Consider the following 16,326-nt stretch of genomic DNA (forward strand, 5'->3'; position numbering starts at 1 on the left):
GTGTAACTCCTTGCCTCTGCTTCTGAAAAATATTCAGCAAATAATCTATCTCTGTTACCACCAAGTTGAAACAGAACATGTTCTACTTGGCCAGTAGTAGGCTTACTGTTCTTAAAGGCTGGCAGTAATTTGACAGAGATGTCAGTGTCTACATTGCTTTTACAGGATTAAATAAGTTCACCACATTATTTCTAGTAAAAGAAGGATCGACACAATTCTATGTCCTTACCAAACTATTTCATTCTTTAGGTAGGCACTCTACACTTGGTTAGATTGGGTGAAGTTTAATGCCTAATATCACTTACTTGGAAACAAAGTACCACTGAAGTCAATGGGAAATGATTTGTAATGATTGCAACATCTGCCTCACATTTCCATTTCTCACCTTGTCTTGCCTTAACATTCCAATTTAGTGCTCGTACACAGGACTTTTTCTGCTAGTTACGGCTCCTTGTGCTTGTACTGTGACAGATTGGGTAACAGAGATACTGTCTACTCTTCTGCAGTAAAATTAGATTTACTGCATGCATAGAGGTTGTTTAACTGCATTTAACTTTTCCAATCAATGTCTTCTTTGTAATGAGGTTTTCAGAAGCCCATCATTACAACAGGGAATACCTGCCAAATGAACTAAAAACAAAACAAAAACAAAAAAGTCTACTGTTCCCTCACCACATTAACAGCCTTTTCCCCCTTCCCACTTCAGCTTGGCCAACCAGAGGGTTGATATGGTTGGTTGCCTGGGCTGTCCAAAGAAGATTTCAACAGGTGTCTAGTCAAATATTGGTTGTATATTTGTATTAGAACAATAAGTGCTTTAATATATCGACAGGTATGCAACTTACGCTAATTAAAAAGCACTAGCTAACTGTTACTGTAAAATAATTATGACTGCTGCATGACCTTGGGCTAGTCACGGTTCTCTCAGAATTCTCTCAGCCTCAGCTACCTCACAGGGTGCCTGTAGTGCAGAGAGGAAGAGAAGGCAATTGTAAGCCACTTTGAGACTCCTTAAGGTAGAGAAAAGTGGGGAGAAAAACCTACTGTTCTTCATGGAATATTTTTGCCCATAGGTAAAATGCAGGTGGCTGATGGACCTTTCAGGTTTTAATTCACCAGCTGTAGTAGTGTTTGATGAGAATAGTAATTCTTGAGTTATTTGCTCTCCTAGAAAAAGGTCTATTGTTTTCCTAGTAAAAAGTGTAAGTCATTTTATCCACTTTCTTTTCCCCTGTGATATTCTTACAAAGTTTATCTTCCACCATTAGAAAACTATTTCGAGTTGGGGAAAGAAGACAGAAAGGTATTGGACAGAAATTAAATAATTACTGAATGTTCCAGAATGGCAGTACTTTCTCTCTCTCTCTCTCTCTCTCTCTCTCTCTCTCTCTATTTATATACTTACATGTTGCTGTTTATTCTCCCCCTACCCCATTTTCTGACGAAAAAGAGATTTTAGTGGGAAGGAAAATAAAACAAAAACAAAACCTTTGTTAACCTATGATGGTCCAATAGTGGCATTGTGATTTTACTAAGATTTACTTACTTCATTCATGGTTCAACTTTCTCTGTAAGACTCAAGGTTGAGTAACTGGGTTGAAGCCAGTGCAGAATTTCTGCTTGCACAAGAGTTCTCGTGCAAAAGAGAGAGAGAGAGAGAGAGAGATTGCATAGCCATTCATGCTAAACCAGACACACTGTGTCCTCAATTACATTTCTGCTTGCGCAAGATCATTTCTGCTTGCACAAGATCTTGTTGCAGTCAATTTTTGGATTCTGTAATATAAAAGGGGTAAAACGCTAGATGTTACTCAAGATATTGTGTAAGTGGTACTCTGATAAATCAGTTTATATTTCTGTTCGTGCATTGCTGGATCCAAGTCAACACATACAACAAAATGGAATTGACCACAGTCTGCTTCCCTTTCTCATAGTACCTTTCTGAACATTGCACTGAGGAGTGAGCTAATCATGCATGAAGTTTCTCTGAATGGGAGCAGCTGTGACACAGTGGTAGAGCATTGGTTTGGCAAGCAGAAGGTCCTACGTTCAGTCTCTGCCATCTTCAGTTGAAAGGATGTGACAATATATTATGAGAAAGAGCTCTGCCCCACTGAATAGACAATGCTGATTTTGAGGGACTAGGAGTCTGATTCAGTATAAGGCAGGTTCATCTGCTCACTTTTGGAGAAAGATAATCTGTACCCTTGCTATGGTTGTCAGGTGCATGCCTGGAACCTCTAGGAGACTCTGGGGACATACAGAAAAAAGACATTGTTGATGCATCGCTGCCTCTCTAGGATTTTTCCAAGCTATAGAGATTAAAGAAATGATGGGTTTCAACCAGAAGTGACATTGACATTCTCCCCTTTCCATTTTCCTCCACAGCTCATTTGAGCAGCAGCGGAGGCCAGGAAAAGGTAGTAGGAGAGTGCCCACCATAGCAGGTGAATTGGCAAACTTAACCCTTACAGTAATGGATGCCTTATACCTGTTATGGTATTTTCTAGAAGAGGTATCATCCCATTCTTAGTAGAGACTTTCAAAACCAACAGTAAGAATTGGGGGAGGGGGGTTGTTTGTAAAGCCTGGTCAGGAGAATTTAAATAGAAGTGGCTTACCTTAGGCCAGCAGTTAACTAGATACATTTTGATATTCATTACATCTTGGCTCAGTGTGCCACAAGTATCGCAAATATTGCAACAAGTCTAATTGTAACTTTCTAAGGAGAGTTTTGTCCACCAAGCTTGAGATCTGTAAACCTCACTGTGCCATTTCCAGTGCCAATTTAGCAAGTGACTGACTTGTTCAGTGTAAAAAAAAAAAAGGAAAGAAAGAAAAAACTTGCTATGTGTCATGAAGCCCTAAAGGAACTAAGCCAGATTTTGTAGTAGACCTTTGTCTGAATGTGCAGGTTTGGCATTGCTTCAAAAGCACAATACAGCATTTTTTTTTACAATTCTGCTACCTCAGGAGGTTGTAATGTTTTGAAAAAAATATTCTGCTACACATCTCTTCTCAATTAATTCTGCTGATTTTATGTATGTAAAAGTCATCTATACAAAAGCCATCTAACATTCTTATAAAATTTCTGATTTCAGCCATTCAGAATCAAGGATGGTCAAATACAAGAACGGCTTAGAAAGGTGTAGAACTAGCAGTGTTAGGCATTTGTTCCTCCCTATCTAGCTATGCTCTTGGTATTCAGAGCTGCACTGTCTTTCAGAGTATTTGAACCATGAAATTCTGTGATTCTTTGCAAGTGCTGTTTTTTCCATATTGTACCTAGATAAATAAAGCACAGATCAATTCATTCATTTAGTTACTGTTTAGTAACTAATTTACTACATTTAGTAATAAATGTACATAGTATTTGCAGAGAAACACAAGTTAAACAATAAAGACAGATTCTGCTTTATGGAGCTTAACCTACATTTCAACACTGTGGAAAGCAACAAAGGGAAAAAAGACTTCGGCCTTGACCAAAGTCACCCTGGTAAAGTATATATTTCAGGATACTCTCAGAATTTCATCGCTGTCCTTAATTTTCTGTGAATTAATCTGAATATGGATAAAGCACTGTTTACTTTTCATTCTGAAAATGAATTGTGTGTGTGTGTGTGTGTGTATTAGCTTGTATACTAGCTGCTACATATTTGAAAAGCTAGAGCAAGGGAGAACAGACTTCATGCTTCAGAGAGCATCTTAATCCCCCCTCCCCAGCTTTGGCTACTATCAGTCACAACATGTCAGCTCTCTGGGTGGAGCTAGTCACAATATGGTGGCTTGCACATATATTACATCATTTCAATGTAGGCCTGCAGTTCTTTGTTAGGGAAAACTCCCCCCCCCCTGCTGTTTTGCCAAAGCAAGCCACGATCGCTCCTGCAGTGCAGTTACCTCTATATTTTCCTTGGAAGAGGCAAATAGTAGCTTGGGTGCTGAGGAGAAGAGTCAGTGATACACAGCCTTCCTGTCCAGGGCATGGGTATGTGCATGCATGAAGGAGAGGCAGCTGGCGAAAGGTTCTGTTGCTTTCCCATCCAGAGATAGGTGGATGTGCTGCCACCTCCTTCTCATGAACGAGTAAGATGGAGAAGCTGGTGAAATAGACATATAGAGAAGGGCAAGATTGGGATTACAACAGAATTGGTGGTTGATGTCTGCTACCGACTGCCTGACCAACAAGAGGATGTGGATGCTGAACTTTGTGAGCAGCTTGGGAAAATATCCAAGCAGCAGGACCTTGTCATCATGGGTGACTTCAATTTCCCAGATGTGTACTGGGAAACAAACTCTGTGAAGCGTCCTCCGTCATGCAACTTTCAGACCTGCCTGGCTGACAATTTCATCTATCAAATGGTAGATGAACCCACAAGAGGTTCAGCCATGCTGGACTTAAAACTGACCAACAGGCAAGAGTTGGTGGATGGGGTGAAGGAGGTGGGGACCCTAGGGGGAACTGACCATGTTCTCATAGAATTCCTTTTGACATGGGGAGCCAAGGAAGCTTGTAGCCAGACACGGATGTTGGATTTTTGTAGGGCAAACTTTAATAAACTCAGAGACATGATGAGTGTCATAACATGGACGAGAATGCTGGAAGGGAAGGGAGCATGTGAAGGGTGGGCGCTACTCAAACAAGAGCTATTGCATGCTCAATCCATGACTGTTCCAGAAAGCCAAAAACACTGCAGGAGCTCTAAGAAGCCTACTTGGATGAACAGAGAACTTCAAGAGGAACTAAGAAAGAAAAGGGAAATGGAGGGAAATGGAGGGAAGGACAGAGCTCTAAAGAAGAGTACCTACATGTTACTAGGCACTGTAGATCAATCATCAGAAAGGCCAAAGCTGAGAGTGAGCTAAGATTGGCCAGGGAGGCCCATTGTAACAAGAAAAGATTTTTCGGTTATGTGAGGAGCAAAGTAAAGTGAAGGAGGCAATAGGCCCACTGATGGGTGCAGATGGACAAACTCTAATGGAAGATGCAGAGAAAGCAGAAAGGCTCAGCGCCTATTTTACATCTGTTTTTTTCCCACAGGTCAAAGGGTTTAGGCACATCTAGAGATGGCAGTAGCCAAGAGATAGCGTCTGGGTGGCAGGTTGACATGGACAGAGAGGTTGTCGAGAGGCATTTGGCTGCCATGGATGAGTTCAAATCCCCTGGGCCGGATGAAATGCACCCGAGAGTGCTCAAAGAACTTTCCGGAGAACTTGCACAACCCTTGTCCATCATCTTCAGGACCTCTTTAAGGACTGGAGATTTCCTGGAGGACTGGAAGAGTGCAAACGTAAGGGAGGAAGGATGATCCGGGAACCTACAGACCAGTGAGTCTGACCTCTGTTGTGGGGAAGATAATGGAGCAGATATTAAAGGGAGTGATCTGCAAACATCTGGAGAACAATTTGGTGATACAAGGAAGTCAGCATGGATTTGTCTCCAACAGGTCCTGTCAGACCAACCTGGTTTCCTTTTTTGACCAAGTAACAGGTTTGCTGGATCGTGGAAATTTGGTTGATGTCGTTTACTTGGATTTTAGTAAAGCTTTTGATAAGGTTCCCCATGATGTTCTGATGGATAAATTGAAGGAGTACAATCTGGATTTTCAGATAGTTAGGTGGATAGGAAATTGGTTAGAGAACCGCACTCAAAGAGTTGTTGTCAATGGTGTTTCATCAGACTGGTGAGTAGCGGGGTACCTCAGGGCTCGGGGCTTGGTCCTGTACTTTTTAACATATTTATTAATGATCTAGATGAGGGGGTGGAGAGACTACTCATCAAGTTTGCAGCTGACACCAAATTGGGAGGACTGGCAAATACTCCAGAAGATAGAGACAGAGTTCAACGAGATCTGAACACAATGGAAAAATGGGCAAATGAGAACAAGATGCAATTTAATAAAGATAAGTGTAAAGTTCTGCATCTGGGTCAGAAAAATGAAAAGCATGCCTACTGGATGGGATTTACGCTTCTAGGTAACACTGTGTGTGAACAAGACCTTGGGGTACTTGTGTATTGGAGGAGTTGGTGTCGATGGCGTTTCATCAGACTGGAGGGAGGTGAGTAGCCCTCTTTAAGAATTTGAAAGGCTGTCACTTAGAGGAGGGCAGGATGCTGTTTCTGTTGCCTGCAGAGGAAAGGACGCGCAGTAGTGGGTTTAAACTACAAGTACAATGATATAGGCTAGATATCAGGAAAAAATTTTTCACAGTCAGAGTAGTTCAGCAGTGGAATAGGCTGCCTAAAGAGGTGGTGAGCTCCCCCTCACTGGCAGTCAATCAATCAATCAATATTTATTCACGGTCATTCAGACCAAAACCCAAATACATGCAGTTAAAACAAAGACAATCCAAAAAGCAGGAAAACTGCCAATACTATAAAAATGTTAAAAGTCTGACATCATAGTCAGTATTTAAAACATACTTTAAGTTACCAGTTTAAAAAAAAATGGCTTTGTACTTATAAGGTTGGATCATAAATAATTTTTTGATCCATATACCGAGTACGCAATTTCATGGCGGCGGTGCAAAATTTAGCTGTGCAGAGAGTTGTTTGCTTATCTGCGTCTTGAAGCAGTACCTTGATTTTCTCCTTTGTGGAAGATCTCAGGTAAGTGTTCAGAATTGGCTGGATAAAGGTGCGTCTGATAGTGTCATAAATGGGGCAGAACAGAAACACATGTTCATCTGACTCTATCCATCCGCTGGCACAGGGACAGAGTCTCTGAGCAAGGGGTTTCTTTTGGTAGCGCCCCTCCAGCACGGCAGTGGGTAGAGTTGAGCATCTTGCTTGGGCGAAGGCCCTTCTATGGGTGATAAGTTCTAGGTCTGACAGGTATGGAGCTGGAACAAGCGTGTATCGGATCCTATCTGGACACAGAAATTCTGGTGTTTTGGCTAGATCCCTTTGCCGGCTGATGTCCTTGACCCTTTGTTTAATTATGGATTTAGCTTGATCTTGCTGTATGAAGGCTAGCTGTTGTTCCATAAAGCCAAGCTGTGATAATTTGCATTTCACAGTTTTTAGCCAAATTGGCTGAAAGTTGTCTCTTAAGATCAAGGCAGACAATCGCTTTGGGTCATAGGTTAGCTTCAGCCAATATAGGATCGATGACACATAGATCTTGTCTTCCACACTTTGCATACCTGTTTCCAATCTCACTCTAGCATTTGATACGCACTTAGGGAGCTGGATGATCTTCCTTAGAAATATTGACTGCACCCTTTCCAGTAACATAACACTAGATGTTGGGGTTCCTGAGAAGGAGCCATAAAGCAGCTGAGAAAGTGTCTTGGCTTTGTAGAGCTCTAGGGCTGCTGGTACAAAGTATTTACCCTTGGTTCGATAGAATTTGAGAATGTTGTTAGCCGATCTTTGGGCTTGCTCAGCAGCATATTGACAGTGCGCAGTCCTAGCACATGAAGATTGTACTACAATTCCCAGGTACTTGAATCTGTGAACTTCTTCAATTTTACAGTTGTCTAGTTTCCAAATTTTTGGTTTGGTCCTCTTGCCGAAAATCATGACCTTTGTTTTTTTGTAGTTTACTTGTAGTTGTTCTTCTTTACAGTAACTGCTAAGCCTCCTTAGCATTCTTTTGAGTCCTACTGCAGTTCTGGAAAGTAAAACTACGTCATCAGCATAAAGGAGAATAGGAATTGGACGATGGGCTAAACTAGGGGGATGAAATTCCTTGTCCTGGAATGAGTTAATTATACCATTAATGTAAATATTAAACAAAGTAGGAGCTAAGATGCAGCCTTGTCTAACTCCTTTAGTAACATTAATGGGATTGGTAAGGTGGCCTTGGTTACTGCATCTGACCCTTATTGTTGTACCCTGGTATAATAATTTAATAAGGGCAAGAAGCCGTCTGTCAATAGAGGTGTTCTCCAATTTCTTCCAGAGGCGAGATCTAGAGATGGAATCAAAGGCTGCTTTAAAATCAACAAATACAGCGTAGAGAGCAGATTTTGCAGAGGTGTATTTTTCTGCTAAGTGTTGGATAGTCAAGCAGTGATCGATAGTGGAGGCACCTTCTCTGAAGCCAGCTTGTTCGGGCCCTATCAGCCCTTCCTGCTCGCTCCAACTCGAGAGTTTCTCTAGTAGGTGTTTGGCATATAATTTACTGGGAATACTCAATAAGCTGATAGGGCGATAGTTTGCTGGGTCACTTCGTTTGTCTCACTGGCAGTCTTCAAGCAAAGGTTGGATATACACTTTTCTTGGATGCTTTAGGATGCTTAGGGCTGATCCTGCATTGAACAGGGGGTTGGACTAGATGGCCTGTGTGACCCCTTCCAACTCTATGATTCTATGAAGAGTATGCGTGACAGAGAGCAACTTTAAAATTGCTCAGAGAGTGATTCCTGGAGAGTGATTCCTTTCTGTCAACCTGCGCACTAGAGGACAGAGATCAGATTTTGAGTGTTTTTGTTATTTGCTTACTTTATCATCTCTGCCCTGCCTTTCTCAGCAGTGAGCACTCAAAATGGCTCCATCCTTCTCTCTACCTTCATTTTGTCCTCATAATAATCCTGTTAGGCATAGAACATGACCAAGGTCATCCAGAAAGCTTCTATAGCAGAATGTGGATTTGAACCCAAGTCCCCCAGAGCCTAGTCTGACATGCTGCCCAGTACAGCAGATTAAATCTCATGATTTCCATGTACAAATAACCTCTGCACATAGAAAACTAGCATATAATGTTCCAGGCATACTTTCTTTCTCATGTGCTCTTTTTTTCCATGTTGAAGGTGTGTCTGTGTTTTAACACAGGGGAATCATTATAATTTACAACCTGCCAATTGCAGTCAGAAGTAGTTCAGTGGTTTGTTTTGTCTTTGCTTAATTTTCAGGCACAGACCCTTGCAGCAGACATCATGGTGTTGCTTCTGCATTCAGAAGCCAGCATTCACAAATATGCCAGACTGTCTTGGTAGTTAAGTTTCATCAGTTCTGGCTTAAAGCAAATGCCTTCATAACTGATTTTATGTTTCTTAAAAGGGACCAATCACTTTTTGGAGGATTGCAGAGGGAGGGAGTAGTGGATTTATTAGTTTTGCCCTATTCAGCTATTGTATTTTATTTGGACTTAGTGTAGGTTTTATTTTCTTTTTACTAATACCAGCTTCCAATAGGAAAGTATGCCTGTCACATGAAGCTGCCTTATATTAATCAGGCCATTGGGGTCCATCAGTCTGTATTGTCTACTCAGACTGGCAGTGGCACTTCAGGGTCTTGTGTAGAGGTCTTTCTACTATGTGGTATTTTAACTGGAGATGCTGGAGGTTGAACCTGGGGCTTCCTGAATGCGAAGCAGATGCTCCACCACTGAGCCACTGCCCCTTCCCCTGTACTTGTCTTCAGTGTGTGTATGTGGGGGGATGCCCTGGTAAAATTAGAAAGAAAAGAACCTCCCATTTATATTGAGAGTCACCTGCTCTGTGTTGTATATGAGGAATAGCTGCCTCACTTTGAGAATGACATTCTCAGTATCCTGGGTGAGAAGGAAGTGTTTGTTTGCATGCCTGTTATGAAGAGAAATGATATTTATATAGGCCCATTGATTTTGTATTGGTGGGAAACCAAGTCCATGTGCATTCAGGTATGGACTGGCTGTTTAACTTGCAGGATGACTTCCTGGTGGGCAGCTTGCAGCTGCTCATGTTGGTGCCAATGGCCAGCTGAGTGTGAGCTGAATGGCTTTTGCAGCACTTTGCTTGTAGGGCTGCAGGGGCCACCCAGCCTGGCCCTTTTAACATTCCCAGATGGCTCTTGTTTAAGTAGTATGCAGTACATCAGTGGTCCCCAACTCCCGGTCTGGGGACTGGTGCCGGTCCGTAGATCAGTTGGTACCGGGCCGTGGCTCCTCCTTGTCTTCCTCCCCGGCTGCAGCCTCAGGGGCTGCCCTGCCACTCTGCTGCCGGCTCACCTTTGGTGCTCCGCAGTGGCCGCCATGGCTGGGGCTCCCACTCGGCATGGCACTGCGCAGCTACTGCTGGCAGCGTCCCCCAGCGGGCAGGGGGAAGTCAGGGCCGCCGGCGGAAAGCAAGTGGAGCAGGGGCTCAGGCAGCGGCAGCGACCTCCCTCGACAAAAGACTACCCCCCTGCCGGGCCTCAGTAAAATTGTCAAGCGTTGACCAGTCCTCGGTGATAAAAAGTTTGGGGACCACTGCAGTACATTACCACTAAAATTTATGTGTGAAAAAGAAACCGCTGGAGTCCAGCTTCCTGGGGAGCAGTTTTGAGTATTTCATAAACCAGGTTGATGTCTTTGAGGTTTGAAATTTGTATGACTGTTGACTAGAGCTAAATTCAGAAAAAAACCTCATTCTCCATTTCAAATAACAGTGACTTTTGTAGCTGCTGAGCATTGGGCATCAAGAGGAATTTGTTTGACTGAAGGGATTCAGCACAGAAATAAATCTGTTGCTATTGTTTCTTGGACAAATTGCAGAATTATCCAATGAACAATAGCACATATATGAAGAAATTTCACTTTATTCCTCATGCATAACAACCACAAAAGTCAGTGAGCACTGAGTGGATTTAGACAAATGGCTTTTTCTCCCAATTTCCATGGAAACAAACCTGACATGCTAGCGTATTATTCCCATTATTTGTAAAGAAACATGTGTGTGACCGCATCTAATTTCTTTGAATCGGATGCAGTGATGCATTACTTGTCTACCCACTGTTCCATTTGCAGAATTCTGCAGTTCAACATTTTGCTGATGTGGTGGTGACAGAAAGTGTTGTCAAGCAACTGACTTATGGCAGCTTCAAGGGTATTCAAGACAAGAGGTGATCAGAAGTGGTTTGCCATTGCCTCCCTCGGCATAGCAACCAAGGACTTCTCTGGGGGTCTCCAATTCAAGCACTAACCTGCTTAGCTTCTGAAATCTGATGAGATTGGGCTAGCCTGGACCAAGATGATGTTGTAGACTTTATTAATTCCTGTTGGAGCTCCTTTATTAGAACAGTGAGGATCCTGAAAGAACAACAGCATCTCTGGAAGGAACTCTACAGAACATTATGACCCAAGTGTGTGACATATGAGTGTAGCAAAGAGGTGGACTGAGTGGAAACAATGACAATATCTTAACAGATGAGCTTTTCTTATACTAAGTTAAGCCATGGATCCATCTAGGCTGGTACTAGAGCTAGTTTGGTGTAGTGGTTAGGAGTGCGGACTTCTAATCTGGCATTCTGTGCTCCCCCACATGCAACCAGCTGGGTGACCTTGGGCTCGCCACGGCACTGATAAAACTGTTCTGACCGGGCAGTGATATCAGCGCTCTCTCAGCCTCATCCACCCCACAGGGTGTCTGTTGTGGGGAGAGGAATGGGAAGGCGACTGTAAGCCACTTTGAGCCTCCTTCGGGTAGGGAAAAGCGGCATATAAGAATCAATTCTTCTTCTTCTTCTTCTTCTTCTTCTTCTACTGTGTACTCTGAGTGGTGGCAGATTATTACAGTCCTGACAAGGGTCTTTTACAGACCTGCTTGGCTAAGTTCTCCCTTACTAAAAATGCCTGTATTCTAACTTCATACTCAGTAGAGCAATTAAAACAGAAATAATATCCATTCTAAGTAACTCACTTTAAAATCACACTCCTTTGACTATTTTTAGCCTATTACAATTCACTGGGATATTGCCCCTTTTCTACTGTGTTTACAAATATACCATGATAATATTGAGCTTGCATTTATTTCGGCTCCCCTATCTTAGTCTCCTTGTGTTTTTCATGTCTTTCTTAGCCCTTCTCTTTCTTATTTGCATTTATTTTACTTGATACAAGCCCTCTTTTTATTATCCAGATGTGACAGGCAGATACCTTCTCCTGTATCAGATGCCTTTTTCCTAGAGCCTCTTGTGGCGCAGAGTGGTAAGGCAGCCGTCTGAAAGCTTTGCCCATAAGGCTGGGAGTTCAGTCCCAGCAGCCGGCTCAAGGTTGACTCAGCCTTCCATCCTTCCGAGGTCGGTAAAATGAGTACCCAGCTTGCTGGGGGGTAAACGGTAATGACTGGGGAAGGCACTGGCAAACCACCCCGTATTGAGTCTGCCATGAAAACGCTAGAGGGCGTCACCCCAAGGGTCAGACATGACTCGGTGCTTGCACAGGGGATACCTTTACCTTTACCTTTTAAATCTCTGAATGAATCTAGATGATGGAAAATGCTTAACTGCATTCTATCCCATAGCTGGCTATTGGAACAAGATGCATTGCGGGTATGAGCTTCCTAATTTCCTTTGCCTCCTCCACAGTCTGACAATGAAGCATTTAGTACAAAAGCATTTAGTACAGTCCATAGTCTCATTAAAAAGTTAATGCCCACAGCCCTGTTGTCTTCAGAAATTAAAGGAAAGTTATTTTCTTCTCTTTGAAAGGGCGTATAATATAAACAGACAAATTATTTTTTCCTACCCATTGGGATACTTATGGCCAATTCTATAATGCTTTTCTCACAGACAAAGAAATCTATGAAGGAAAAAGGAGAAAGAAAGAAACCTGTAGAGAAATCCCCATGAGCCATATTGCAAGGCAGTAGCACTGCAAGGCAGTAGAAAATGAATAAACCAGAGATTAGTTTCTTGCCATACATTCATTTTTCTAGTGGGAAAAAAGTATGTGAATTACGGTCGCCCATAGCCACAGCTGGGGGGGGGGGGCAGTGGAAGCGCCTCCGCAGCTCCTCCGGCTGGTTCCCCGCTGGTCTTCGGTGCTGAAGTTGGGTTGTGGAGAAGAAATGGTTGAGAACCATTGCTCTAAATGCTAGAATGACTAAGCTGGGGCTGCTGTACTTTGGTCACATCATGAGATGACAAGACTCACTGGAAAAAACAATGACACTAGGAAAAGTTTAAGGCAGCAGGGAAAGAGGAAGACCCAACATGAGATGGATTGATTCAGTCAGGAAGACATGGCCCTCAGTTTGCATGATCTGAACAAGAATGTTAACAATAGGACATTTTGCTGGTCATTAATTCATAGGATCTCCATAAGACAGAATCTATGGAAGGACTTAACACACACACAAAGTGCCAATGATAGCAATAATAATGAGAGCAAAAATGTACCTTAAGTACAAGAGTATGAAATGAGTACATCAAGTGTGTAAGACAGAATTCTTGAATGCTGCAGAGGGCAAAACTCTATACCAGAGGCTCACTAAAGCAGCTAGCAACAAAAAAGTAAAAGATATAAAATTCAGTAAAATGGTAATTCTGACCCCATGTACTTATCCTGTCTATTTCAGTTTCATGTAGGCAGAATAAGCATATCTTTGTGTTGTAGGGACTGTTTTTCCATGTGGGGTCTTATAACAGTCTGGTAGGGGAATCTCCAGTTGGAAAAAACAAATGGGGTCAGTCATGATGGCAAAATTATTTTGGATTACAGTTGAAATAGGAGTAGTGTTTGATTTAACAAATTTGTTGAATCGGTTCTGTAAAGGGTTGAAATATTTTTCTCTGTACTTCTGTCTGCCCTTTGGCACATATTAACCGTGAGAATACTTGCACAACAAAAATGTGCAAGCATTCTTTTAATCTTATGTTCAGCTAGAACTAACTGTACCATATTTATTCACTAAGGATGTTAATAGTGGCAACATGAAATGAAAGGTGAGATTTCTAGCAATCCTTGCATATTCTAGGGCAAACAAACTTCATTTAGAATGCCTGGTTTTAGTGTGAGGGTAGGAGTTGGGAGGCAGAAATGAACAAGAAAAATAATGGAGGGTACGAAGAGAAATGAAAGAACCATCTGTGTGAGTTAATGAAAGCTGCTTTTTGTGTGATATATGGATATAGAGTACCAAAATCAACTGGTTAGCATATTGAGTTCCATTTGTTGTTGATTGTGGCTTCTTTTGATGGTTTTCTTCAATGATAATTTAGTATGCCAAAGGAAAGTAATTAGAGCTTTCAAATGCATTTTCTTGAAGCATATATAAGATAGTGCAGTCCTAAGCAGACTTTAGTGGACTTTGAAAGGTGCAACTCTGTATAGAAGAGTAGTATCCCAAGAGTACTTTTTTATCAATGGGGATTGCTATTATGCAGTTACTGGCAAAATTTAAAGATTATGTAAACTTAAAACAAAGAGCTTTACAGCTAACTGTTGAAAAATAGCTGTTGATATGACAAGGTGCTCAGAATCTGCCAATGGAAAATAACTAGAAACTTTTTCTAAATGTTTCAGAGGTAATGCAATAGTCAAACATGTTCTGGAGAAAAAAGCTGTAAGCTTTCCATTTCACTGAACTCTTCTGAAAAGCTTGGAACCAAGCCTGAGATTGCAGAAATTAATCACAGTACATGTTTATTATCTCAACACTTTCTGAGAAACAGATGCAGAGAATGTAATTTATATTTCATTTCTTTTGTTGTATTGACTTACTAGGGCAGAAGCAATAACTATTCATTTACAAAGATTTGCTTCGTGTGTTTTTGGCAGAGTTTATATATGAGCTGTTTTAAAAGTATACCAAAAATGTAAAATGAGAATACAATAAACACATTTTCAAATGTGTTTATTGTAGAGGTATACTATGATTGGCTGTAGCTTCCTGTTGAGTGCTCACTGCAGTGACAAATCTGGTTTGCTTCTGTGTAATGTGAAATAAATAACTTTCTGGAATAGTTTGTAACCTGGATCAGACTTGCATGAGCTCTGTGTGTATGTTTGGCAGAGAGTGCCCAGTAACTTTGTTTACTGGGGAGGCATAAACGGGCATTGCTCCCCTTTGTTGTTGAAGAGCAAAACCTTCTCCGCCAAGCATTCATTATGGTTATAAATATTATGCAACCATAAGTTCCATCATCTGTGTGGTCATGGAATGACAGAATTGGCTATCTGGTGGGTTGCCATAACAGTGATTCATGGAACAAAAAGTGCTGTTTTCACCAGGAAGGCCAATTAATGCAGAAATTCCTAATGTTTGTTGTATTGGATGCTGTTGTTCATTGTTGTAGAACATCATGTTTTGTTGATTTATAGCTGCTGTAAATGGAGGATGCTATAGAGGAGGTTTCCAAATAAATGTGTGGGGACAACAGAGGGGCAAAATAGAAGGCTTTGCTAGGTTTGTGTCTGGTTCTTGTCAATAAAATATTGGTCAGTCAAGAGAAAATTAGGCCCTGATTAGTATTATGTGGACTGATGATGAACATGCAAATGACACTGATCATGTGCAAGAGCTCAGCAAGGCCCACCTGCTCCCTAGCAGTGCTGTCCCCCCATCCCCTGTGACCAGTTAAGTTGCATCTAGAGTGCAAAAGGATTTGATTTGAACATAGATTGCTGTTTGCCCTGAAGAAGGGCTTAATTTTTGTTTATTTTCATTGTGTTTTGCAGACATCCTTTTAAACATTAAACATTAAACAGCTGGTGAGCTGGCTGACTTTGGCACAAGGGCATTAGAGGGATCGTTTGTCTGATCCAGCAGGCTCTTTTGACATTCCCTGTATGGGAAATGCCAGTAGTAGAGATTCCTTAGGAATGATCCTGGGACCTTCTCCTTGTGGAGTAGATCAAGGGTAGTCAACCTGTGGTCCTCCAGATGTTCATGGACTACAATTCCCATGAGCCCCTGCCAGCAACCGCTGTCAGGGGCTCATGGGAATTGTAGTCCATGAACATCTGGAGGACCACAGGTTGACTACCCCTGGAGTAGATGCTCTGCCACCGAGTCATTGTCCCTTTTCTTTCACATCACCAGATACCAGATCCTTTTAATTGGTAATGTGTCTACCTGAGATCCCAGAGAGCCATTCCTGCCATTCAGCATAGACCATGCTGACCTTGATAGACCAATAGTCTGACTCAGTATAAAGCACCTTCACTTGTTCAGAATACTAATGATTTCCTCTGAAGGCTCATAATCGGGATGATTAGAAAAGGAGAACTTCCCCCAAGTTCTATCTGAGAGTTTTGCTTTTGCAAAAGGGATAGGGTTTTCTTTTTTTAGAGACTTCCTTTGCTTTTTTAAAAAAAAAATCTGGTCCCTGATGCCATAATTAAGTTACATAGAGTGTATTTGCACATGGATTTCTTCATAACTGTCATGTCTGTTCTTTTGCTCTGCTGTTCCCTTCTGTTTCCCATGAAAAAAATCCTGACTGGATAACATTCTTTCCATATCTAAGTTGCTGAATGGTATTTCAGTCTATTAAAACTGGTACACTACAAAGAAATATTTGCCATAGAATATTAAAAAGTACTATTAAAGTGATGTCTTTGCATGGGTTCCTTTTGCTTCTCTTTAGCATGCCCTTTGACTATTATTTTTTTCTTTCTTTCCCTGTTTAACCATCAC

The 16,326-nt window shown here is 41.7% G+C and overlaps 1 protein-coding gene across 5 annotated transcripts in view; it reads left to right on the forward strand.

Moving 5' to 3' along the window:
- Nucleotides 1-16,326, forward strand: part of MGAT4B (alpha-1,3-mannosyl-glycoprotein 4-beta-N-acetylglucosaminyltransferase B) — a 171,438-nt gene that overhangs the window by 7,521 nt on the left and 147,591 nt on the right. The window contains exon 1 of one of the 5 annotated variants that reach the window (XM_077326626.1): nucleotides 13,609-13,630. The exons of the other annotated variants lie outside the window; for them this stretch is intronic. Coding sequence (XP_077182741.1) covers nucleotides 13,624-13,630 — 7 coding nt within the window. The 5' untranslated portion in view covers nucleotides 13,609-13,623. Of the gene's footprint in view, nucleotides 1-13,608; nucleotides 13,631-16,326 lie in introns of those variants that run through there. 5 annotated transcript variants of the gene reach the window in all.

This window comes from Paroedura picta, chromosome 3 (genome assembly GCF_049243985.1).
Source record: "Paroedura picta isolate Pp20150507F chromosome 3, Ppicta_v3.0, whole genome shotgun sequence".
Taxonomy (NCBI): Eukaryota; Metazoa; Chordata; class Lepidosauria; order Squamata; family Gekkonidae; genus Paroedura; species Paroedura picta.